The following is a 26,251-nucleotide window of genomic DNA, read 5'->3' as shown; positions in this document are numbered from 1 at the left end:
ACAGCAGGCCGACCCCCCCAGGCTCCATGAACTGGAGATGGAGCTGGAGAAGCTCCAAGAGGAGAACCGGCGGCTTCGGAGGGAGCAGGGGGTGGCTGACCTTATGGGGCTCTGATTCCCCTTCCCCCCCCCCGGTGCTACAGCATTTCAACAAATATAACTTTTCCTTTTTATGAATCTCCTGTGATTGTCACTTCAGAGCCATAACCTGCCCCTCCCATAGCGGGACACCTAGACGGCGGCGCACAGACCCATTCGCCGTCTTCACACTGACTTCTGGTGACTTTGCAGATCGCACAAAGACTTGGGGACTGACCGGCGTGTGATCTGACGACCCGGTGGCATACCTGAGTCGGAAGCAGTTACCAATGGAGGTCAGTCACGCCAAACAGAGTTAACCTCGGACTAAAAGCTCTGAACCCGTCAACCCTACTGGACCAGGGAAGGTCCAACCGGGTTTGCCGTAGCAGGGAGAAAAAGGGGGGCCATTGTGAAGGATATGTCAGTGTAATTCTCCCTGCTTGGTTAAATTGTGGGTTAGAGGTAAAATGGATTCATGTGTTACAAGCTATTGACATGTTAATGACCCGTCTGCAGCTAGCTCCTTATTTCAAAGGGATGTTAATCCTGTTTACTGTGATTAGAGGTGACTCATGTTATGTATTCTGATTGCTTCATTATGCGGTGCCAGGCTGCCCAGCTAATGTGTTCTGTACACCTTGTAATTAACTTCCCTGATGTCATTATTTAAAGAAAATGTGTCTCAGGTCGGCTTCGAATTGTCTGGCTATATTCTGTATGAGAAACTCCAGAGTGTGTGAAAAGGGGGTGGAGCTCCCATTGTTCCTTGATTAAGGATTTAGCTTGTAAAACTGTATTTATAACCAGCAGCAAGCTGCCAATAAATCAGTCTTGGTTCCAGCATTCAGTCTTGACTCATGTGTGGGGGATCCTGTGATGTTCTTGTATGGAGAGGAGGGAATGCTTGACGGGGATATCATACCGATACTGTCACAAGTATAAAATGTCTTGAGGTTGGAATGTGATGTTTGCGGCGTGGGCGTATGTCCGCCGGCGAGGGGCCCTCTGTGCATTTAGCACAGACGATCGTTGAGGAGGGGATGCGCTCACTCCGCAAGCACACGAGTGGTTATGGACAGATGTGCTTTCTCATCTGGGTCTTGTCTGATCAGCATGGCTTGGGATTCGTAGCGTACGCCTGTAGATAGCCTCCATTCCACCTTAATAAGGGTAGATAGCCTCCATTCCACCTTAATAAGGGTAGATAGCCTCCATTCCACCTTAATAAGGGTAGATAGCCTCCATTCCACCTTAATAAGGGTAGATAGCCTCCATTCCACCTTAATAAGGGTACAATCTGGATATGCATTATTCTATGGAATGGCGCAGATTCAGAATTCTATCAGCGATTAATATGAGAGCTTATGATTGGTTCTAGAGGCAGGGGGGCACTCCCTGCCACGCCCATAAGCCTTTAGCAGCATTGTATGTATCTCTATGCATTGTATTGTATCCATTGTATTATATTCTATTCATGTATTCTATGGGACTTCCTGTCAGAAGGAATGTCCTTATATGGTGTTTGCTGTGTCAAGGGGACATCCTGTGATGACCACTCCCATGAGGGAGGTGTTTAACTGGTGCAGTGATCACTTCCTGTTTGGGTAAATAAAGGGAGCCATGCTGAGCCAGGAAGGCCAATGATGGCGATGTCGGTGACATGAGAACAACAAGCTGGTGATGGAGTCTTTTTGTATGGATGGTGAGTGAATCTATTTAGCTTAAATATGGATTATTTCATTGAGACGGATTCTGTCCTTAATAGCACAGGGCAAAATGGCGCTGTGCTCTGCGTACGGCCGATTGTGCTACTACACATCATTCTTCTCAGTCACCCTGAGCCTCTAATGGACCTCGGAGGGGGAGCTGAGACAAGGGGTTCCACAGGCCCCCCGCCCAAAGTGACTCCCATCACAGATTGGATGATACGTCTGATTGGATGATACGTCTGATTGGATGATGCGTCTGATTGGATAATACGTCTGATTGGATGATGCATCTGATTGGATGATATGTCTGATTGGATGATACGTCTGATTGGATGATGCGTCTGATTGGATAATACGTCTGATTGGATGATGCGTCTGATTGGATGATGCGTCTGATTGGATGATACATCTGATTGGATGATGCGTCTGATTGGATGAAACGTCTGATTGGATGAAACGTCTGATTGGATGATACGTCTGAGTGGATGATACATCTGATTGGATGATGCGTCTGATTGGATGATACATCAGATTAGATGATACGTCTGATTGGATGATGTGTCTGATTGGATGAAACGTCTGATTGGATGATGCGTCTGATTGGATGTAATGTCTGATTGGATGATACGTCTGAGTGGGTGATACATCTGATTTGATGATGCGTCTGATTGGATGATACATCTGATTGGATGATACGTCTGATTGGATGATACGACTGATTGGATGATGCGTCAAATTGGATGAAACGTCTGATTGGATGATACGTCTGATTGGATGATGCGTCTGATTGGATGAAACGTCTGATTGGATGATGCGTCTGATTGGATGAAACGTCTGATTGGATGATACGTCTGATTGGATGATACATCTGATTGGATGATGCGTCTGATTGGATGATACATCTGATTGGTTGATGCATCTGATTGGATGATACGTCTGATTGGATGATGCGTCTGATTGGATGATGCGTCTGATTGGATGATACGTCTGATTGGATGATACGTCTGATTGGATGAAACATCTGATTGGATGATACGTCTGATTGGATGAAACATCTGATTGGATGATGCGTCTGATTGGATGATACGTCTGATTGGATGATGCGTCATTGGATGATACTTCTGATTGGATGAGACGTCTGATTGGATGATACATCTGATTGAATGATACGTCTGATTGGATGAAACAGGGTCCTGAGGGCGATGCGGATTTCTTGGGAGAAACCTGAGGAGGAAGTCCCGGTGGTACCCTGAGGGCGATGCGGATTTCTTGGGAGAAACCTGAGGAGGAAGTCCCGGCGGTACCCTGAGGGCGATGCGGATTTCTTGGGAGAAACCTGAGGAGGAAGTCCCGGCGGTATCCTGAGGGCGATGCGGATTTCTTGGGGGAAACCCGAGGAGGAAGTCCCGGCGGTATCCTGAGGGAGATGCGGATTTCTTAAAAGAAACATGAGGAGGAAGTCCCGGCGGTATCCTGAGGGCGATGCAGATTTCTTGGCAGAAACCTGAGGAGGAAGTCCCGGCGGTATCCTGAGGGAGATGCGGATTTCTTAAAAGAAACATGAGGAGGAAGTCCCGGCGGTATCCTGAGGGCGATGCGGATTTCTTAAAAGAAACATGAGGAGGAAGTCCCGGCGGTATCCTGAGGGCGATGCAGATTTCTTGGCAGAAACCTGAGGAGGAAGTCCCGGCAGTATCCTGAGGGCGATGCGGATTTCTTGGCAGAAACCTGAGAAGGAAGTCCTGGCGGTATCCTGAGGGTGATGCGGATTTATTGGCAGAAACCTGAGGAGGAAGTCCCGGCGGTATCCTGAGGGCGATGCGGATTTCTTGGCAGAAACCTGAGGAGGAAGTCCTGGCGGTATCCTGAGGGTGATACGGATTTCTTGGGAGAAACCTGAGGAGGAAGTCCCGGCGGTATCCTGAGGGAGATGCGGATTTCTTGGCAGAAACCTGAGGAGGAAGTCTCGGCGGTATCCTGAGGGCGATGCGGATTTCTTGGCAGAAACCTGAGGGGGAAGTCCCGGCGGTATCCTGAGAGAGATGCGGATTTCTTGGCAGAAACCTGAGGAGGAAGTCCCGGCGGTACCCTGAAGGCGATGCGGATTTCTTGGGAGAAACCTGAGGAGGAAGTCCAGGCGGTATCCTGAGGGCAATGCGGATTTCTTGGCAGAAACCTGAGGAGGAAGTCCCGGCGGTATCCTGAGGGCGATGCGGATTTCTTGGGAGAAACCTGAGGAGGAAGTCCCGGCGGTATCCTGAGGGCGATGCGGATTTCTTGGCAGAAACCTGAGGAGGAAGTCCTGGCGGTATCCTGAGGGCGATGCGGATTTCTTGGGAGAAACCTGAGGAGGAAGTCCCGGCGGTATCCTGAGGTCGATGCAGATTTCTTGGGAGAAACCTGAGGAGGAAGTCCCGGCGGTATCCTGAGGGAGATGCGGATTTCTTGGCAGAAACCTGAGGAGGAAGTCCCGGCGGTATCCTGAGGGCGACGCAGATTTCTTGGCAGAAACCTGATGAGGAAGTCCCGGCGGTATCCTGTGGGCGATGCAGATTTCTTGGCAGAAACCTGAGGAGGAAGTCCCGGCGGTATCCTGAGGGTGATGCGGATTTCTTGGCAGAAACCTGAGGAGGAAGTCCCGGCGGTACCCTGAAGGCGATGCGGATTTCTTGGGAGAAACCTGAGGAGGAAGTCCAGGCGGTATCCTGAGGGCAATGCGGATTTCTTGGCAGAAACCTGAGGAGGAAGTCCCGGCGGTATCCTGAGGGCGATGCGGATTTCTTGGCAGAAACCTGAGGAGGAAGTCCTGGCGGTATCCTGAGGGCGATGCGGATTTCTTGGGAGAAACCTGAAGAGGAAGTCCCGGCGGTATCCTGAGGTCGATGCAGATTTCTTGGGAGAAACCTGAGGAGGAAGTCCCGGCGGTATCCTGAGGGAGATGCGGATTTCTTGGCAGAAACCTGAGGAGGAAGTCCCGGCGGTATCCTAAGGGAGATGCAGATTTCTTGGCAGAAACCTGAGGAGGAAGTCCCGGCAGTATCCTGAGGGCGATGCGGATTTCTTGGCAGAAACCTGAGAAGGAAGTCCTGGCGGTATCCTGAGGGTGATGCGGATTTCTTGGCAGAAACCTGAGGAGGAAGTCCCGGCGGTATCCTGAGGGCGATGCGGATTTCTTGGCAGAAACCTGAGGAGGAAGTCCTGGCGGTATCCTGAGGGTGATACGGATTTCTTGGGAGAAACCTGAGGAGGAAGTCCCGGCGGTATCCTGAGGGAGATGCGGATTTCTTGGCAGAAACCTGAGGAGGAAGTCTCGGCGGTATCCTGAGGGCGATGCGGATTTCTTGGCAGAAACCTGAGGGGGAAGTCCCGGCGGTATCCTGAGGGAGATGCGGATTTCTTGGCAGAAACCTGAGGAGGAAGTCCCGGCGGTACCCTGAAGGCGATGCGGATTTCTTGGGAGAAACCTGAGGAGGAAGTCCAGGCGGTATCCTGAGGGCAATGCGGATTTCTTGGCAGAAACCTGAGGAGGAAGTCCCGGCGGTATCCTGAGGGCGATGCGGATTTCTTGGGAGAAACCTGAGGAGGAAGTCCCGGCGGTATCCTGAGGGCGATGCGGATTTCTTGGCAGAAACCTGAGGAGGAAGTCCTGGCGGTATCCTGAGGGCGATGCGGATTTCTTGGGAGAAACCTGAGGAGGAAGTCCCGGCGGTATCCTGAGGGAGATGCGGATTTCTTGGCAGAAACCTGAGGAGGAAGTCCCGGCGGTATCCTGAGGGCGATGCAGATTTCTTGGCAGAAACCTGATGAGGAAGTCCCGGCGGTATCCTGTGGGCGATGCAGATTTCTTGGCAGAAACCTGAGGAGGAAGTCCCGGCGGTATCCTGAGGGTGATGCGGATTTCTTGGCAGAAACCTGAGGAGGAAGTCCCGGCGGTACCCTGAAGGCGATGCGGATTTCTTGGGAGAAACCTGAGGAGGAAGTCCAGGCGGTATCCTGAGGGCAATGCGGATTTCTTGGCAGAAACCTGAGGAGGAAGTCCAGGCGGTATCCTGAGGGCAATGCGGATTTCTTGGCAGAAACCTGAGGAGGAAGTCCCGGCGGTATCCTGAGGGCGATGCGGATTTCTTGGCAGAAACCTGAGGAGGAAGTCCTGGCGGTATCCTGAGGGCGATGCGGATTTCTTGGGAGAAACCTGAAGAGGAAGTCCCGGCGGTATCCTGAGGTCGATGCAGATTTCTTGGGAGAAACCTGAGGAGGAAGTCCCGGCGGTATCCTGAGGGAGATGCGGATTTCTTGGCAGAAACCTGAGGAGGAAGTCCCGGCGGTATCCTAAGGGAGATGCGGATTTCTTGGCAGAAACCTGAGGAGGAAGTCTCGGCGGTATCCTGAGGGAGATGCGGATTTCTTAAAAGAAACATGAGGAGGAAGTCTCGGCGGTATCCTGAGGGCGATGCGGATTTCTTGGGAGAAACCTGAGGAGGAAGTCCTGGTGGTATCCTGAGGGAGATGCGGATTTCTTAAAAGATACATGAGGATGAAGTCCCGGCGGTATCCTGAGGGCGATGCGGATTTCTTGGCAGAAACCTGAGGAGGAAGTCCCGGCGGTATCCTGAGGGCGATGCAGATTTCTTGGGAGAAACCTGAGGGGGAAGTCCCGGCGGTATCCTGAGGGAGATGCGGATTTCTTGGCAGAAACCTGAGGAGGAAGTCCCGGCGGTACCCTGAAGGCGATGCGGGAATTCTTGGGAGAAACCTGAGGAGGAAGTCCAGGCGGTATCCTGAGGGAGATGCGGATTTCTTGGGAGAAACCTGAGGAGGAAGTCCTGGCGGTATCCTGAGGGCGATGTGGATTTCTTGGGAGAAACCTGAGGAGGAAGTCCCGGCGGTATCCTGAGTGAGATGTCGATTTCTTGGCAGAAACCTGAGGAGGAAGTCCCGGCGGTATCCTGAGGGCGATGCGGATTTCTTGGGAGAAACCTGAGGAGGAAGTCCCGGCGGTATCCTGAGGGCGATGCGGATTTCTTGGCAGAAACCTGAGGAGGAAGTCCCGGCGGTATCCTGAGGGCGATGCGGATTTCTTGGCAGAAACCTGAGGGGGAAGTCCCGGCGGTATCCTGAGGGAGATGCGGATTTCTTAAAAGATACATGAGGATGAAGTCCCGGCGGTATCCTGAGCGTGATGCGGATTTCTTGGCAGAAACCTGAGGAGGAAGTCCCGGCGGTATCCTGAGGGCGATGCGGATTTCTTGGCAGAAACCTGAGGAGGAAGTCCCGGCGGTATCCTGAGGGCGATGCGGATTTCTTGGCAGAAACCTGAGAAGGAAGTCCTGGCGGTATCCTGAGGGTGATGCGGATTTCTTGGCAGAAACCTGAGGAGGAAGTCCCGGCGGTACCCTGAGGGCGATGCGGATTTCTTGGCAGAAACCTGAGAAGGAAGTCCTGGCGGTATCCTGAGGGTGATACAGATTTCTTGGGAGAAACCTGAGGAGGAAGTCCTGGCGGTATCCTAAGGGAGATGCGGATTTCTTGGCAGAAACCTGATGAGGAAGTCCCGGCGGTATCCTGAGGGAGATGCGGATTTCTTGGCAGAAACCTGATGAGGAAGTCCCGGCGGTATCCTGTGGGCGATGCGGATTTCTTGGGAGAAACCTGAGGAGGAAGTCCCGGCGGTATCCTGAGGGCGATGCGGATTTCTTGGCAGAAACCTGAGGAGGAAGTCCCGGCGGTATCCTGAGGGTGATGCGGATTTCTTGGCAGAAACCTGAGGAGGAAGTCCCGGCAGTATCCTGAGGGCAATGCGGATTTCTTAGCAGAAACCTGAGGAGGAAGTCCCGGCGGTATCCTGAGGGAGATGCGGATTTCTTGGCAGAAACCTGAGGAGGAAGTCTCGGCGGTATCCTGAGGGAGATGCGGATTTCTTAAAAGAAACATGAGGAGGAAGTCTCGGCGGTATCCTGAGGGCGATGCGGATTTCTTGGGAGAAACCTGAGGAGGAAGTCCTGGTGGTATCCTGAGGGAGATGCGGATTTCTTGGCAGAAACCTGAGGAGGAAGTCCCGGCGGTACCCTGAAGGTGATGCAGATTTCTTGGGAGAAACCTGAGAAGGAAGTCCTGGCGGTATCCTGAGGGCGATGCGGATTTCTTGGGAGAAACCTGAGGAGGAAGTCCCGGCGGTATCCTGAGTGCGATGCGGATTTCTTGGCAGAAACCTGAGGAGGAAGTCCCGGCGGTATCCTGAGGGCGATGCGGATTTCTTGGCAGAAACCTGAGGGGGAAGTCCCGGCGGTATCCTGAGGGCGATGCGGATTTCTTGGGAGAAACCTGAGGAGGAAGTCCTGGTGGTATCCTGAGGGAGATGCGGATTTCTTGGCAGAAACCCGAGGAGGAAGTCCCGGCGGTACCCTGAAGGCGATGCGGATTTCTTGGGAGAAACCTGAGGAGGAAGTCCCGGCGGTATCCTGAGGGCGATGCGGATTTCTTGGCAGAAACCTGAGGAGGAAGTCCCGGCGGTATCCTGAGGGCGATGCGGATTTCTTGGCAGAAACCTGAGGGGGAAGTCCCGGCGGTATCCTGAGGGAGATGCGGATTTCTTAAAAGATACATGAGGATGAATTCCCGGCGGTATCCTGAGGGCGATGCGGATTTCTTGGCAGAAACCTGAGGAGGAAGTCCCGGCGGTATCCTGAGGGCGATGCGGATTTCTTGGCAGAAACCTGAGGAGGAAGTCAGGGCGGTATCCTGAGGGCGATGCGGATTTCTTGGGAGAAACCTGAGGAGGAAGTCCCGGTGGTATCCTGAGGGCGATGCGGATTTCTTGGCAGAAACCTGAGGAGGAAGTCCTGGCGGTATCCTGAGGGCGATGCGGATTTCTTGGGTGAAACCTGAGGAGGAAGTCCTGGCGGTATCCTGAGGGCAATGTGGATTTCTTGGGAGAAACCTGAGGAGGAAGTCCCGGCGGTATCCTGAGGGCGATGCGGATTTCTTGGCAGAAACCTGAGGAGGAAGTCCCGGCGGTATCCTGAGGGCGATGCGGATTTCTTGGGAGAAACTTGAGGTGGAAGTCCTGGCGGTATCATGAGGGCGATGTGGATTTCTTGGGAGAAACCTGAGGAGGAAGTCCCGGCGGTATCCTGAGTGAGATGTCGATTTCTTGGCAGAAACCTGAGGAGGAAGTCCCGGCGGTATCCTGAGGGCGATGCGGATTTCTTGGCAGAAACCTGAGGAGGAAGTCCAGGCGGTATCCTGAGGGCGATGCGGATTTCTTGGCAGAAACCTGAGGAGGAAGTCCCGGCGGTATCCTGAGGGAGATGCGGATTTCTTGGCAGAAACCTGAGGAGGAAGTCCCGGCGGTATCCTGAGGGCGATGCGGATTTCTTGGGAGAAACCTGAGGAGGAAGTCCCGGCGGTATCCTGAGGGCGATGCAAATTTCTTGGCAGAAACCTGAGGAGGAAGTCCCGGCGGTATCCTGAGGGCGATGCGGATTTCTTGGCAGAAACCTGAGGAGGAAGTCCCGGCGGTACCCTGAGGGCGATGCGGATTTCTTGGCAGAAACCTGAGGAGGAAGTCCCGGCGGTACCCTGAGGGCGATGCGGATTTCTTGGGAGAAACCTGAGGAGGAAGTCCTGGCGGTATCCTGAGGGCGATGCGGATTTCTTGGCAGAAACCTGAGGAGGAAGTCCCGGCGGTACCCTGAGGGCGATGCGGATTTCTTGGGAGAAACCTGAGGAGGAAGTCCCGGCAGTATCCTGAGGGTGATGCGGATTTCTTGGCAGAAACCTGAGGAGGAAGTCCCGGCGGTATCCTGAGGGCAAAGCGGAAAAAAGCAAAAAGAGCCAAGAAACAAGTCTGTAGATTTTGTTCCATTTTGGGGTATTTACTAATGATGACACTCAGGAGGTATTTACTAATGAAGACACTCAGGGGGTATTTACTAATGATGACACTCAGGGGGTATTTACTAATGAAGACACTCAGGGGGTATTTACTAATGATGACGCTCAGGGGGGTATTTACTAATGATGACACTCAGGGGGTATTTACTAATGATGACACTCAGGGGGTATTTACTAATGATGACACATTGGGGGTATTTACTAATGATGACACATTGGGGGTATTTACTAATGATGACACTCAGGGGGTATTTACTAATGATGACACTCAGGGGGTATTTACTAATGATGACGCTCAGGGGGGTATTTACTAATGATGACACTCAGGGGGTATTTACTAATGATGACACTCAGGGGGTATTTACTAATGATGACACTCAGGGGGTATTTACTAATGATGACACTCAGGGGGGTAATTACTAATGATGACACTCAGGGGGGTATTTACTAATGATGACACTCAGGGGGTATTTACTTATGATGACACTCAGGGGGGTATTTACTAATGATGACACTCAGGGGGTATTTACTAATGATGACACTCAGGGGGGTATTTACTAATGATGACACTCAGGGGGTATTTACTAATGATGACACTCAGGGGGGTATTTACTAATGATGACACTCAGGGGGTATTTACTTATGATGACACTCAGGGGGGTATTTACTAATGATGACACTCAGGGGGTATTTACTTATGATGACACTCAGGGGGGTATTTACTAATGATGACACTCAGGGGGGTATTTACTAATGATGACACTCAGGGGGTATTTACTAATGATGACACTCAGGGGGGTATTTACTAATGATGACACTCAGGGGGTATTTACTAATGATGACACTCAGGGGGTATTTACTAATGATGACACTCAGGGGGTATTTACTTATGATGACACTCAGGGGGGTATTTACTAATGATGACACTCAGGGGGTATTTACTAATGATGACACTCAGGGGGTATTTACTAATGATGACACTCAGGGGGTATTTACTAATGATGACACTCAGGGGGGTAATTACTAATGATGACACTCAGGGGGGTATTTACTAATGATGACACTCAGGGGGTATTTACTAATGATGACACATTGGGGGTATTTACTAATGATGACACTCAGGGGGTATTTACTAATGATGACACTCAGGGGGTATTTACTAATGATGACACTCAGGGGGTATTTACTAATGATGACACTCAGGGGGTATTTACTAATGATGACACTCAGGGGGGTATTTACTAATGATGACACTCAGGGGGTAATTACTAATGATGACACTCAGGGGGTATTTACTAATGATGACACTCAGGGGGTATTTACTAATGATGACACTCAGGGGGTATTTACTAATGATGACACTCAGGGGGGTATTTACTTATGATGACACTCAGGGGGGTATTTAGTAATGATGACACTCAGGGGGTATTTACTAATGATGACACTCAGGGGGTATTTACTAATGATGACGCTCAGGGGGTATTTACTAATGATGACACTCAGGGGGTATTTACTAATGATGACACTCAGGGGGTATTTACTAATGATGACACTCAGGGGGGTAATTACTAATGATGACACTCAGGGGGTATTTACTAATGATGACACTCAGGGGGGTAATTACTAATGATGACACTCAGGGGGTATTTACTAATGATGACACTCAGGGGGGTAATTACTAATGATGACACTCAGGGGGGTAATTACTAATGATGACACTCAGGGGGTATTTACTTATGATGACACTCAGGGGGGTATTTACTAATGATGACACTCAGGGGGTATTTACTAATGATGACACTCAGGGGGGTAATTACTAATGATGACACTCAGGGGGGTATTTACTAATGATGACACTCAGGGGGTATTTACTAATGATGACACTCAGGGGGTATTTACTAATGATGACACTCAGGGGGGTATTTAGTAATGATGACACTCAGGGGGTATTTACTAATGATGACACTCAGGGGGGTATTTACTAATGATGACACATTGGGGGTATTTACTAATGATGACACTCAGGGGGTATTTACTAATGATGACACTCAGGGGGTATTTACTAATGATGACACTCAGGGGGGTAATTACTAATGATGACACTCAGGGGGGTAATTACTAATGATGACACTCAGGGGGGTATTTACTAATGATGACACTCAGGGGGGTATTTACTAATGATGACACTCAGGGGGGTAATTACTAATGATGACACTCAGGGGGGTAATTACTAATGATGACACTCAGGGGGGTAATTACTAATGATGACACTCAGGGGGGTAATTACTAATGATGACACTCAGGGGGGTATTTACTAATGATGACACTCAGGGGGGTATTTACTAATGATGACACTCAGGGGGTAATTACTAATGATGACACTCAGGGGGTATTTACTAATGATGACACTCAGGGGGTATTTACTAATGATGACACTCAGGGGGTATTTACTAATGATGACACTCAGGGGGGTATTTAGTAAAGGCAAATCCACTTTTCACCACAAGTGCTCTTGGAAGTTCAGTCGCTGGATATCTGAGGGGAAGCTCTGCTGATTTTCCTTGCATGCCCCCCTCGGATCCCCAGAATCGTAATTCTAAAAGTAACAAAGAATTATTGGCAGAGGAAATATTGATGGCGACCTTCTTAAAGTGACGGCTCATCTAAATATCAAAGGCTTCGATGATACGGACCAATGAGTTCCTTCCTAATAATCCGCGGTCCGAGTTCTAGGATTCCGGGTGGGATTCTCTGTAGGTCGTCTTTGGGAGAATAAAGGTGGAATTGTGGGCCGTGGGGCCGTGTGCGAGATACGGGGGGAGGGGCCGTGTGCGAGATACGGGGGGAGGGGCGCTCTGTCAGCGGATGTTCCCCCCTGGAGGGGGTGAGAAGTTGGGATACGCGGGGAGGGGCGCTCTGTCGGGAGGGAGGGGCGCTCTGTCGGGGGGGGAGGGGCGCTCTGTCGGGAGGGGGGTCGGGGGGGGAGGGGCGCTCTGTCGGGGGGGGGGGCGCTCTGTCGGGGGGGAGGGGCTCTCTGTCAGCGGATGTTCCCCCCTGGAAGGGGTGAGAAGTTCCATTATAAAGCTTCCCACAGAAAGATTTACATTATTGGTGGTCTGGTCTTCAATGGCACAAGCCGAATGTTACACCGATCATTCTGCTGATTGGATGAGATTTCCCCCAATGACAACACACAGTTACCCCCCCCCCCCCCATGATGCCACCTACCCGGGTGATGCCACGCACACTTACCTGTACCTCGTAGAGATAACTGATGAGCCACACACCACTGTCAGGTTGGCCTGGAACAGAAGACTTCATTGGTATTCCAGTCATGAGATGATATTTGTTACATTGTTTCTGATTTATCTCTAAAGAAATACAATTAAAGCCCATGTGACTAAAGCCGTGTATGTAGGAGGCTGGAAGTCGGGGTTTCCCTTTATGTATGTAGGAGGGTGGAAGTCGGGGTTTCCCTTTATGTATGTAGGAGGGTGGAAGTCGGGGTTTCCCTTTATGTATGTAGGAGGGTGGAAGTCGGGGTTTCCCTTTATGTATGTAGGAGGGTGGAAGTCGGGGTTTCCCTTTATGTATGTAGGAGGCTGGAAGTCGGGGTTTCCCTTTATGTATGTAGGAGGGTGGAAGTCGGGGTTTCCCTTTATGTATGTAGGAGGGTGGAAGTCGGGGTTTCCCTTTATGTATGTAGGAGGGTGGAAGTCGGGGTTTCCCTTTATGTATGTAGGAGGCTGGAAGTCGGGGTTTCCCTTTATGTATGTAGGAGGGTGGAAGTCGGGGTTTCCCTTTATGTATGTAGGAGGCTGGAAGTCGGGGTTTCCCTTTATGTATGTAGGAGGCTGGAAGTCGGGGTTTCCCTTTATGTATGTAGGAGGCTGGAAGTCGGGGTTTCCCTTTATGTATGTAGGAGGGTGGAAGTCGGGGTTTCCCTTTATGTATGTAGGAGGGTGGAAGTCGGGGTTTCCCTTTATGTATGTAGGAGGGTGGAAGTCGGGGTTTCCCTTTATGTATGTAGGAGGGTGGAAGTCGGGGTTTCCCTTTATGTATGTAGGAGGGTGGAAGTCGGGGTTTCCCTTTATGTATGTAGGAGGGTGGAAGTCGGGGTTTCCCTTTATGTATGTAGGAGGGTGGAAGTCGGGGTTTCCCTTTATGTATGTAGGAGGGTGGAAGTCGGGGTTTCCCTTTATGTATGTAGGAGGGTGGAAGTCGGGGTTTCCCTTTATGTATGTAGGAGGGTGGAAGTCGGGGTTTCCCTTTATGTATGTAGGAGGGTGGAAGTCGGGGTTTCCCTTTATGTATGTAGGAGGGTGGAAGTCGGGGTTTCCCTTTATGTATGTAGGAGGGTGGAAGTCGGGGTTTCCCTTTATGTATGTAGGAGGGTGGAAGTCGGGGTTTCCCTTTATGTATGTAGGAGGCTGGAAGTCGGGGTTTCCCTTTATGTATGTAGGAGGCTGGAAGTCGGGGTTTCCCTTTATGTATGTAGGAGGGTGGAAGTCGGGGTTTCCCTTTATGTATGTAGGAGGGTGGAAGTCGGGGTTTCCCTTTATGTATGTAGGAGGGTGGAAGTCGGGGTTTCCCTTTATGTATGTAGGAGGGTGGAAGTCGGGGTTTCCCTTTATGTATGTAGGAGGTCGGAAGTCGGGGTTTCCCTTTATGTATGTAGGAGGGTGGAAGTCGGGGTTTCCCTTTATGTATGTAGGAGGGTGGAAGTCGGGGTTTCCCTTTATGTATGTAGGAGGGTGGAAGTCGGGGTTTCCCTTTATGTATGTAGGAGGGTGGAAGTCGGGGTTTCCCTTTATGTATGTAGGAGGGTGGAAGTCGGGGTTTCCCTTTATGTATGTAGGAGGCTGGAAGTCGGGGTTTCCCTTTATGTATGTAGGAGGGTGGAAGTCGGGGTTTCCCTTTATGTATGTAGGAGGCTGGAAGTCAGGGTTTCCCTTTATGTATGTAGGAGGGTGGAAGTCGGGGTTTCCCTTTATGTATGTAGGAGGGTGGAAGTCGGGGTTTCCCTTTATGTATGTAGGAGGGTGGAAGTCGGGGTTTCCCTTTATGTATGTAGGAGGGTGGAAGTCGGGGTTTCCCTTTATGTATGTAGGAGGCTGGAAGTCGGGGTTTCCCTTTATGTATGTAGGAGGCTGGAAGTCGGGGTTTCCCTTTATGTATGTAGGAGGGTGGAAGTCGGGGTTTCCCTTTATGTATGTAGGAGGGTGGAAGTCGGGGTTTCCCTTTATGTATGTAGGAGGGTGGAAGTCGGGGTTTCCCTTTATGTATGTAGGAGGCTGGAAGTCGGGGTTTCCCTTTATGTATGTAGGAGGGTGGAAGTCGGGGTTTCCCTTTATGTATGTAGGAGGGTGGAAGTCGGGGTTTCCCTTTATGTATGTAGGAGGGTGGAAGTCGGGGTTTCCCTTTATGTATGTAGGAGGGTGGAAGTCGGGGTTTCCCTTTATGTATGTAGGAGGGTGGAAGTCGGGGTTTCCCTTTATGTATGTAGGAGGGTGGAAGTCGGGGTTTCCCTTTATGTATGTAGGAGGGTGGAAGTCGGGGTTTCCCTTTATGTAGGTAGGAGGGTGGAAGTCGGGGTTTCCCTTTATGTATGTAGGAGGGTGGAAGTCGGGGTTTCCCTTTATGTATGTAGGAGGCTGGAAGTCGGGGTTTCCCTTTATGTATGTAGGAGGGTGGAAGTCGGGGTTTCCCTTTATGTATGTAGGAGGGTGGAAGTCGGGGTTTCCCTTTATGTATGTAGGAGGGTGGAAGTCGGGGTTTCCCTTTATGTATGTAGGAGGGTGGAAGTCGGGGTTTCCCTTTTTGTATGTAGGAGGGTGGAAGTCGGGGTTTCCCTTTATGTATGTAGGAGGGTGGAAGTCGGGGTTTCCCTTTATGTATGTAGGAGGGTGGAAGTCGGGGTTTCCCTTTATGTATGTAGGAGGGTGGAAGTCGGGGTTTCCCTTTATGTATGTAGGAGGGTGGAAGTCGGGGTTTCCCTTTATGTATGTAGGAGGGTGGAAGTCGGGGTTTCCCTTTATGTATGTAGGAGGCTGGAAGTCGGGGTTTCCCTTTATGTATGTAGGAGGGTGGAAGTCGGGGTTTCCCTTTATGTATGTAGGAGGGTGGAAGTCGGGGTTTCCCTTTATGTATGTAGGAGGGTGGAAGTCGGGGTTTCCCTTTATGTATGTAGGAGGGTGGAAGTCGGGGTTTCCCTTTATGTATGTAGGAGGGTGGAAGTCGGGGTTTCCCTTTATGTATGTAGGAGGGTGGAAGTCGGGGTTTCCCTTTATGTATGTAGGAGGGTGGAAGTCGGGGTTTCCCTTTATGTATGTAGGAGGGTGGAAGTCGGGGTTTCCCTTTATGTATGTAGGAGGGTGGAAGTCGGGGTTTCCCTTTATGTATGTAGGAGGGTGGAAGTCGGGGTTTCCCTTTATGTATGTAGGAGGGTGGAAGTCGGGGTTTCCCTTTATGTATGTAGGAGGGTGGAAGTCGGGGTTTCCCTTTATGTATGTAGGAGGCTGGAAGTCGGGGTTTCCCTTTATGTATGTAGGAGGGTGGAAGTCGGGGTTTCCCTTTATGTATGTAGGAGGGTGGAAGTCGGGGTTTCCCTTTATGTATGTAGGAGGGTGGAAGTCGGGGTTTCCCTTTATGTATGTAGGAGGGTGGAAGTCGGGGTTTCCCTTTATGTATGTAGGAGGGTGGAAGTCGGGGTTTCCCTTTATGTATGTAGGAGGGTGGAAGTCGGGGTTTCCCTTTATGTATGTAGGAGGGTGGAAGTCGGGGTTTCCCTTTATGTATGTAGGAGGGTGGAAGTCGGGGTTTCCCTTTATGTATGTAGGAGGGTGGAAGTCGGGGTTTCCCTTTATGTATGTAGGAGGGTGGAAGTCGGGGTTTCCCTTTATGTATGTAGGAGGGTGGAAGTCGGGGTTTCCCTTTATGTATGTAGGAGGGTGGAAGTCGGGGTTTCCCTTTATGTATGTAGGAGGCTGGAAGTCGGGGTTTCCCTTTATGTATGTAGGAGGGTGGAAGTCGGGGTTTCCCTTTATGTATGTAGGAGGGTGGAAGTCGGGGTTTCCCTTTATGTATGTAGGAGGGTGGAAGTCGGGGTTTCCCTTTATGTATGTAGGAGGGTGGAAGTCGGGGTTTCCCTTTATGTATGTAGGAGGGTGGAAGTCGGGGTTTCCCTTTATGTATGTAGGAGGGTGGAAGTCGGGGTTTCCCTTTATGTATGTAGGAGGGTGGAAGTCGGGGTTTCCCTTTATGTATGTAGGAGGGTGGAAGTCGGGGTTTCCCTTTATGTATGTAGGAGGGTGGAAGTCGGGGTTTCCCTTTATGTATGTAGGAGGGTGGAAGTCGGGGTTTCCCTTTATGTATGTAGGAGGGTGGAAGTCGGGGTTTCCCTTTATGTATGTAGGAGGGTGGAAGTCGGGGTTTCCCTTTATGTATGTAGGAGGGTGGAAGTCGGGGTTTCCCTTTATGTATGTAGGAGGGTGGAAGTCGGGGTTTCCCTTTATGTATGTAGGAGGGTGGAAGTCGGGGTTTCCCTTTATGTATGTAGGAGGGTGGAAGTCGGGGTTTCCCTTTATGTATGTAGGAGGGTGGAAGTCGGGGTTTCCCTTTATGTATGTAGGAGGGTGGAAGTCGGGGTTTCCCTTTATGTATGTAGGAGGGTGGAAGTCGGGGTTTCCCTTTATGTATGTAGGAGGGTGGAAGTCGGGGTTTCCCTTTATGTATGTAGGAGGGTGGAAGTCGGGGTTTCCCTTTATGTATGTAGGAGGGTGGAAGTCGGGGTTTCCCTTTATGTATGTAGGAGGGTGGAAGTCGGGGTTTCCCTTTATGTATGTAGGAGGGTGGAAGTCGGGGTTTCCCTTTATGTATGTAGGAGGGTGGAAGTCGGGGTTTCCCTTTATGTATGTAGGAGGGTGGAAGTCGGGGTTTCCCTTTATGTATGTAGGAGGGTGGAAGTCGGGGTTTCCCTTTATGTATGTAGGAGGGTGGAAGTCGGGGTTTCCCTTTATGTATGTAGGAGGGTGGAAGTCGGGGTTTCCCTTTATGTATGTAGGAGGGCTGGAAGTCGGGGTTTCCCTTTATGTATGTAGGAGGGTGGAAGTCGGGGTTTCCCTTTATGTATGTAGGAGGGTGGAAGTCGGGGTTTCCCTTTATGTATGTAGGAGGGTGGAAGTCGGGGTTTCCCTTTATGTATGTAGGAGGGTGGAAGTCGGGGTTTCCCTTTATGTATGTAGGAGGGTGGAAGTCGGGGTTTCCCTTTATGTATGTAGGAGGGTGGAAGTCGGGGTTTCCCTTTATGTATGTAGGAGGGTGGAAGTCGGGGTTTCCCTTTATGTATGTAGGAGGGTGGAAGTCGGGGTTTCCCTTTATGTATGTAGGAGGGTGGAAGTCGGGGTTTCCCTTTATGTATGTAGGAGGGTGGAAGTCGGGGTTTCCCTTTATGTATGTAGGAGGGTGGAAGTCGGGGTTTCCCTTTATGTATGTAGGAGGGTGGAAGTCGGGGTTTCCCTTTATGTATGTAGGAGGGTGGAAGTCGGGGTTTCCCTTTATGTATGTAGGAGGGTGGAAGTCGGGGTTTCCCTTTATGTATGTAGGAGGGTGGAAGTCGGGGTTTCCCTTTATGTATGTAGGAGGGTGGAAGTCGGGGTTTCCCTTTATGTATGTAGGAGGCTGGAAGTCGGGGTTTCCCTTTATGTATGTAGGAGGGTGGAAGTCGGGGTTTCCCTTTATGTATGTAGGAGGGTGGAAGTCGGGGTTTCCCTTTATGTATGTAGGAGGGTGGAAGTCGGGGTTTCCCTTTATGTATGTAGGAGGGCTGGAAGTCGGGGTTTCCCTTTATGTATGTAGGAGGGTGGAAGTCGGGGTTTCCCTTTATGTATGTAGGAGGGTGGAAGTCGGGGTTTCCCTTTATGTATGTAGGAGGGTGGAAGTCGGGGTTTCCCTTTATGTATGTAGGAGGGTGGAAGTCGGGGTTTCCCTTTATGTATGTAGGAGGGTGGAAGTCGGGGTTTCCCTTTATGTATGTAGGAGGGTGGAAGTCGGGGTTTCCCTTTATGTATGTAGGAGGGTGGAAGTCGGGGTTTCCCTTTATGTATGTAGGAGGGTGGAAGTCGGGGTTTCCCTTTATGTATGTAGGAGGGTGGAAGTCGGGGTTTCCCTTTATGTATGTAGGAGGGTGGAAGTCGGGGTTTCCCTTTATGTATGTAGGAGGGTGGAAGTCGGGGTTTCCCTTTATGTATGTAGGAGGGTGGAAGTCGGGGTTTCCCTTTATGTATGTAGGAGGCTGGAAGTCGGGGTTTCCCTTTATGTATGTAGGAGGGTGGAAGTCGGGGTTTCCCTTTATGTATGTAGGAGGGTGGAAGTCGGGGTTTCCCTTTATGTATGTAGGAGGGTGGAAGTCGGGGTTTCCCTTTATGTATGTAGGAGGGTGGAAGTCGGGGTTTCCCTTTATGTATGTAGGAGGGTGGAAGTCGGGGTTTCCCTTTATGTATGTAGGAGGGTGGAAGTCGGGGTTTCCCTTTATGTATGTAGGAGGGTGGAAGTCGGGGTTTCCCTTTATGTATGTAGGAGGGTGGAAGTCGGGGTTTCCCTTTATGTATGTAGGAGGGTGGAAGTCGGGGTTTCCCTTTATGTATGTAGGAGGGTGGAAGTCGGGGTTTCCCTTTATGTATGTAGGAGGGTGGAAGTCGGGGTTTCCCTTTATGTATGTAGGAGGGTGGAAGTCGGGGTTTCCCTTTATGTATGTAGGAGGGTGGAAGTCGGGGTTTCCCTTTATGTATGTAGGAGGGTGGAAGTCGGGGTTTCCCTTTATGTATGTAGGAGGGTGGAAGTCGGGGTTTCCCTTTATGTATGTAGGAGGGTGGAAGTCGGGGTTTCCCTTTATGTATGTAGGAGGGTGGAAGTCGGGGTTTCCCTTTATGTATGTAGGAGGGTGGAAGTCGGGGTTTCCCTTTATGTATGTAGGAGGGTGGAAGTCGGGGTTTCCCTTTATGTATGTAGGAGGGTGGAAGTCGGGGTTTCCCTTTATGTATGTAGGAGGGTGGAAGTCGGGGTTTCCCTTTATGTATGTAGGAGGGTGGAAGTCGGGGTTTCCCTTTATGTATGTAGGAGGGTGGAAGTCGGGGTTTCCCTTTATGTATGTAGGAGGGTGGAAGTCGGGGTTTCCCTTTATGTATGTAGGAGGGTGGAAGTCGGGGTTTCCCTTTATGTATGTAGGAGGGTGGAAGTCGGGGTTTCCCTTTATGTATGTAGGAGGGTGGAAGTCGGGGTTTCCCTTTATGTATGTAGGAGGGTGGAAGTCGGGGTTTCCCTTTATGTATGTAGGAGGGTGGAAGTCGGGGTTTCCCTTTATGTATGTAGGAGGGTGGAAGTCGGGGTTTCCCTTTATGTATGTAGGAGGGTGGAAGTCGGGGTTTCCCTTTATGTATGTAGGAGGGTGGAAGTCGGGGTTTCCCTTTATGTATGTAGGAGGGTGGAAGTCGGGGTTTCCCTTTATGTATGTAGGAGGGTGGAAGTCGGGGTTTCCCTTTATGTATGTAGGAGGGTGGAAGTCGGGGTTTCCCTTTATGTATGTAGGAGGGTGGAAGTCGGGGTTTCCCTTTATGTATGTAGGAGGGTGGAAGTCGGGGTTTCCCTTTATGTATGTAGGAGGGTGGAAGTCGGGGTTTCCCTTTATGTATGTAGGAGGGTGGAAGTCGGGGTTTCCCTTTATGTATGTAGGAGGGTGGAAGTCGGGGTTTCCCTTTATGTATGTAGGAGGGTGGAAGTCGGGGTTTCCCTTTATGTATGTAGGAGGGTGGAAGTCGGGGTTTCCCTTTATGTATGTAGGAGGGTGGAAGTCGGGGTTTCCCTTTATGTATGTAGGAGGGTGGAAGTCGGGGTTTCCCTTTATGTATGTAGGAGGGTGGAAGTCGGGGTTTCCCTTTATGTATGTAGGAGGGTGGAAGTCGGGGTTTCCCTTTATGTATGTAGGAGGGTGGAAGTCGGGGTTTCCCTTTATGTATGTAGGAGGGCTGGAAGTCGGGGTTTCCCTTTATGTATGTAGGAGGGTGGAAGTCGGGGTTTCCCTTTATGTATGTAGGAGGGTGGAAGTCGGGGTTTCCCTTTATGTATGTAGGAGGGTGGAAGTCGGGGTTTCCCTTTATGTATGTAGGAGGGTGGAAGTCGGGGTTTCCCTTTATGTATGTAGGAGGGTGGAAGTCGGGGTTTCCCTTTATGTATGTAGGAGGGTGGAAGTCGGGGTTTCCCTTTATGTATGTAGGAGGGTGGAAGTCGGGGTTTCCCTTTATGTATGTAGGAGGGTGGAAGTCGGGGTTTCCCTTTATGTATGTAGGAGGGCTGGAAGTCGGGGTTTCCCTTTATGTATGTAGGAGGGTGGAAGTCGGGGTTTCCCTTTATGTATGTAGGAGGGTGGAAGTCGGGGTTTCCCTTTATGTATGTAGGAGGGTGGAAGTCGGGGTTTCCCTTTATGTATGTAGGAGGGTGGAAGTCGGGGTTTCCCTTTATGTATGTAGGAGGGTGGAAGTCGGGGTTTCCCTTTATGTATGTAGGAGGGTGGAAGTCGGGGTTTCCCTTTATGTATGTAGGAGGGTGGAAGTCGGGGTTTCCCTTTATGTATGTAGGAGGGTGGAAGTCGGGGTTTCCCTTTATGTATGTAGGAGGGTGGAAGTCGGGGTTTCCCTTTATGTATGTAGGAGGGTGGAAGTCGGGGTTTCCCTTTATGTATGTAGGAGGGTGGAAGTCGGGGTTTCCCTTTATGTATGTAGGAGGGTGGAAGTCGGGGTTTCCCTTTATGTATGTAGGAGGGTGGAAGTCGGGGTTTCCCTTTATGTATGTAGGAGGGTGGAAGTCGGGGTTTCCCTTTATGTATGTAGGAGGGTGGAAGTCGGGGTTTCCCTTTATGTATGTAGGAGGGTGGAAGTCGGGGTTTCCCTTTATGTATGTAGGAGGCTGGAAGTCGGGGTTTCCCTTTATGTATGTAGGAGGGTGGAAGTCGGGGTTTCCCTTTATGTATGTAGGAGGGTGGAAGTCGGGGTTTCCCTTTATGTATGTAGGAGGGTGGAAGTCGGGGTTTCCCTTTATGTATGTAGGAGGGTGGAAGTCGGGGTTTCCCTTTATGTATGTAGGAGGGTGGAAGTCGGGGTTTCCCTTTATGTATGTAGGAGGGTGGAAGTCGGGGTTTCCCTTTATGTATGTAGGAGGGTGGAAGTCGGGGTTTCCCTTTATGTATGTAGGAGGGTGGAAGTCGGGGTTTCCCTTTATGTATGTAGGAGGGTGGAAGTCGGGGTTTCCCTTTATGTATGTAGGAGGGTGGAAGTCGGGGTTTCCCTTTATGTATGTAGGAGGGTGGAAGTCGGGGTTTCCCTTTATGTATGTAGGAGGGTGGAAGTCGGGGTTTCCCTTTATGTATGTAGGAGGGTGGAAGTCGGGGTTTCCCTTTATGTATGTAGGAGGGTGGAAGTCGGGGTTTCCCTTTATGTATGTAGGAGGGTGGAAGTCGGGGTTTCCCTTTATGTATGTAGGAGGGTGGAAGTCGGGGTTTCCCTTTATGTATGTAGGAGGGTGGAAGTCGGGGTTTCCCTTTATGTATGTAGGAGGGTGGAAGTCGGGGTTTCCCTTTATGTATGTAGGAGGGTGGAAGTCGGGGTTTCCCTTTATGTATGTAGGAGGGCTGCAAGTCGGGGTTTCCCTTTATGTATGTAGGAGGGTGGAAGTCGGGGTTTCCCTTTATGTATGTAGGAGGCTGGAAGTCGGGGTTTCCCTTTATGTATGTAGGAGGGTGGAAGTCGGGGTTTCCCTTTATGTATGTAGGAGGGTGGAAGTCGGGGTTTCCCTTTATGTATGTAGGAGGGTGGAAGTCGGGGTTTCCCTTTATGTATGTAGGAGGGTGGAAGTCGGGGTTTCCCTTTATGTATGTAGGAGGGTGGAAGTCGGGGTTTCCCTTTATGTATGTAGGAGGGTGGAAGTCGGGGTTTCCCTTTATGTATGTAGGAGGGTGGAAGTCGGGGTTTCCCTTTATGTATGTAGGAGGCTGGAAGTCGGGGTTTCCCTTTATGTATGTAGGAGGGTGGAAGTCGGGGTTTCCCTTTATGTATGTAGGAGGGTGGAAGTCGGGGTTTCCCTTTATGTATGTAGGAGGGTGGAAGTCGGGGTTTCCCTTTATGTATGTAGGAGGGTGGAAGTCGGGGTTTCCCTTTATGTATGTAGGAGGGTGGAAGTCGGGGTTTCCCTTTATGTATGTAGGAGGCTGGAAGTCGGGGTTTCCCTTTATGTATGTAGGAGGGTGGAAGTCGGGGTTTCCCTTTATGTATGTAGGAGGCTGGAAGTCGGGGTTTCCCTTTATGTATGTAGGAGGGTGGAGTCGGGGTTTCCCTTTATGTATGTAGGAGGGTGGAAGTCTGGGTTTCCCTTTATGTATGTAGGAGGGTGGAAGTCGGGGTTTCCCTTTATGTATGTAGGAGGGTGGAAGTCGGGTTTCCCTTTATGTATGTAGACTGAGTCGGGGTTTCCCTTTATGTATGTAGGAGGGTGGAAGTCGGGGTTTCCCTTTATGTATGTAGGAGGGTGGAAGTCGGGGTTTCCCTTTATGTATGTAGGAGGCTGGAAGTCGGGGTTTCCCTTTATGTATGTAGGAGGGTGGAAGTCGGGGTTTCCCTTTATGTATGTAGGAGGGTGGAAGTCGGGGTTTCCCTTTATGTATGTAGGAGGGTGGAAGTCGGGGTTTCCCTTTATGTATGTAGGAGGGTGGAAGTCGGGGTTTCCCTTTATGTATGTAGGAGGGTGGAAGTCGGGGTTTCCCTTTATGTATGTAGGAGGGTGGAAGTCGGGGTTTCCCTTTATGTATGTAGGAGGCTGGAAGTCGGGGTTTCCCTTTATGTATGTAGGAGGGTGGAAGTCGGGGTTTCCCTTTATGTATGTAGGAGGCTGGAAGTCGGGGTTTCCCTTTATGTATGTAGGAGGGTGGAAGTCGGGGTTTCCCTTTATGTATGTAGGAGGGTGGAAGTCGGGGTTTCCCTTTATGTATGTAGGAGGGTGGAAGTCGGGGTTTCCCTTTATGTATGTAGGAGGCTGGAAGTCGGGGTTTCCCTTTATGTATGTAGGAGGCTGGAAGTCGGGGTTTCCCTTTATGTATGTAGGAGGGTGGAAGTCGGGGTTTCCCTTTATGTATGTAGGAGGGTGGAAGTCGGTGTTTCCCTTTATGTATGTAGGAGGGTGGAAGTCGGGGTTTCCCTTTATGTATGTAGGAGGCTGGAAGTCGGGGTTTCCCTTTATGTATGTAGGAGGGTGGAAGTCGGGGTTTCCCTTTATGTATGTAGGAGGCTGGAAGTCGGGGTTTCCCTTTATGTATGTAGGAGGGTGGAAGTCGGGGTTTCCCTTTATGTATGTAGGAGGGTGGAAGTCGGGGTTTCCCTTTATGTATGTAGGAGGGTGGAAGTCGGGGTTTCCCTTTATGTATGTAGGAGGGTGGAAGTCGGGGTTTCCCTTTATGTATGTAGGAGGCTGGAAGTCGGGGTTTCCCTTTATGTATGTAGGAGGGTGGAAGTCGGGGTTTCCCTTTATGTATGTAGGAGGCTGGAAGTCGGGGTTTCCCTTTATGTATGTAGGAGGGTGGAAGTCGGGGTTTCCCTTTATGTATGTAGGAGGCTGGAAGTCGGGGTTTCCCTTTATGTATGTAGGAGGGTGGAAGTCGGGGTTTCCCTTTATGTATGTAGGAGGGTGGAAGTCGGGGTTTCCCTTTATGTATGTAGGAGGGTGGAAGTCGGGGTTTCCCTTTATGTATGTAGGAGGGTGGAAGTCGGGGTTTCCCTTTATGTATGTAGGAGGGTGGAAGTCGGGGTTTCCCTTTATGTATGTAGGAGGCTGGAAGTCGGGGTTTCCCTTTATGTATGTAGGAGGGTGGAAGTCGGGGTTTCCCTTTATGTATGTAGGAGGCTGGAAGTCGGGGTTTCCCTTTATGTATGTAGGAGGGTGGAAGTCGGGGTTTCCCTTTATGTATGTAGGAGGCTGGAAGTCGGGGTTTCCCTTTATGTATGTAGGAGGGTGGAAGTCGGGGTTTCCCTTTATGTATGTAGGAGGCTGGAAGTCGGGGTTTCCCTTTATGTATGTAGGAGGCTGGAAGTCGGGGTTTCCCTTTATGTATGTAGGAGGGTGGAAGTCGGGGTTTCCCTTTATGTATGTAGGAGGGTGGAAGTCGGGGTTTCCCTTTATGTATGTAGGAGGGTGGAAGTCGGGGTTTCCCTTTATGTATGTAGGAGGGTGGAAGTCGGGGTTTCCCTTTATGTATGTAGGAGGCTGGAAGTCGGGGTTTCCCTTTATGTATGTAGGAGGGTGGAAGTCGGGGTTTCCCTTTATGTATGTAGGAGGCTGGAAGTCGGGGTTTCCCTTTATGTATGTAGGAGGGTGGAAGTCGGGGTTTCCCTTTATGTATGTAGGAGGCTGGAAGTCGGGGTTTCCCTTTATGTATGTAGGAGGGTGGAAGTCGGGGTTTCCCTTTATGTATGTAGGAGGGTGGAAGTCGGGGTTTCCCTTTATGTATGTAGGAGGGTGGAAGCTGGAAGTCGGGGTTTCCCTTTATGTATGTAGGAGGGTGGAAGTCGGGGTTTCCCTTTATGTATGTAGGAGGGTGGAAGTCGGGGTTTCCCTTTATGTATGTAGGAGGGTGGAAGTCGGGGTTTCCCTTTATGTATGTAGGAGGGTGGAAGTCGGGGTTTCCCTTTATGTATGTAGGAGGGTGGAAGTCGGGGTTTCCCTTTATGTATGTAGGAGGGTGGAAGTCGGGGTTTCCCTTTATGTATGTAGGACTCTGGAAGTCGGGGTTTCCCTTTATGTATGTAGGAGGGTGGAAGTCGGGGTTTCCCTTTATGTATGTAGGAGGGTGGAAGTCGGGGTTTCCCTTTATGTATGTAGGAGGCTGGAAGTCGGGGTTTCCCTTTATGTATGTAGGAGGGTGGAAGTCGGGGTTTCCCTTTATGTATGTAGGAGGGTGGAAGTCGGGGTTTCCCTTTATGTATGTAGGAGGCTGGAAGTCGGGGTTTCCCTTTATGTATGTAGGAGGCTGGAAGTCGGGGTTTCCCTTTATGTATGTAGGAGGGTGGAAGTCGGGGTTTCCCTTTATGTATGTAGGAGGGTGGAAGTCGGGGTTTCCCTTTATGTATGTAGGAGGGTGGAAGTCGGGGTTTCCCTTTATGTATGTAGGAGGGTGGAAGTCGGGGTTTCCCTTTATGTATGTAGGAGGGTGGAAGTCGGGGTTTCCCTTTATGTATGTAGGAGGCTGGAAGTCGGGGTTTCCCTTTATGTATGTAGGACTCTGGAAGTCGGGGTTTCCCTTTATGTATGTAGGAGGCTGGAAGTCGGGGTTTCCCTTTATGTATGTAGGAGGCTGGAAGTCGGGGTTTCCCTTTATGTATGTAGGACGGCGGAAGTCGGGGTTTCCCTTTATGTATGTAGGAGGCTGGAAGTCGGGGTTTCCCTTTATGTATGTAGGAGGGTGGAAGTCGGGGTTTCCCTTTATGTATGTAGGAGGCTGGAAGTCGGGGTTTCCCTTTATGTATGTAGGAGGC

At 50.5% G+C, this 26,251-nt stretch overlaps 1 protein-coding gene across 1 annotated transcript in view; it reads right to left on the bottom strand.

Annotated features, from left to right (window-relative positions):
- The window catches only part of LOC120921555 (protein sel-1 homolog 3-like), a 264,107-nt gene that overhangs the window by 185,770 nt on the left and 52,086 nt on the right, over window positions 1-26,251 (bottom strand). The window contains exon 6 of the mRNA XM_040334055.1: window positions 12,942-12,985. Coding sequence (XP_040189989.1) covers window positions 12,942-12,985 — 44 coding nt within the window. The remainder of the gene's footprint in view (window positions 1-12,941; window positions 12,986-26,251) is intronic.

This window comes from Rana temporaria (genome assembly GCF_905171775.1).
Source record: "Rana temporaria chromosome 2 unlocalized genomic scaffold, aRanTem1.1 chr2d, whole genome shotgun sequence".
Taxonomy (NCBI): Eukaryota; Metazoa; Chordata; class Amphibia; order Anura; family Ranidae; genus Rana; species Rana temporaria.
The sequence above is the reverse complement of the archived record's forward strand: the minus strand, read 5'-3'. Positions and strand labels throughout refer to the sequence as shown.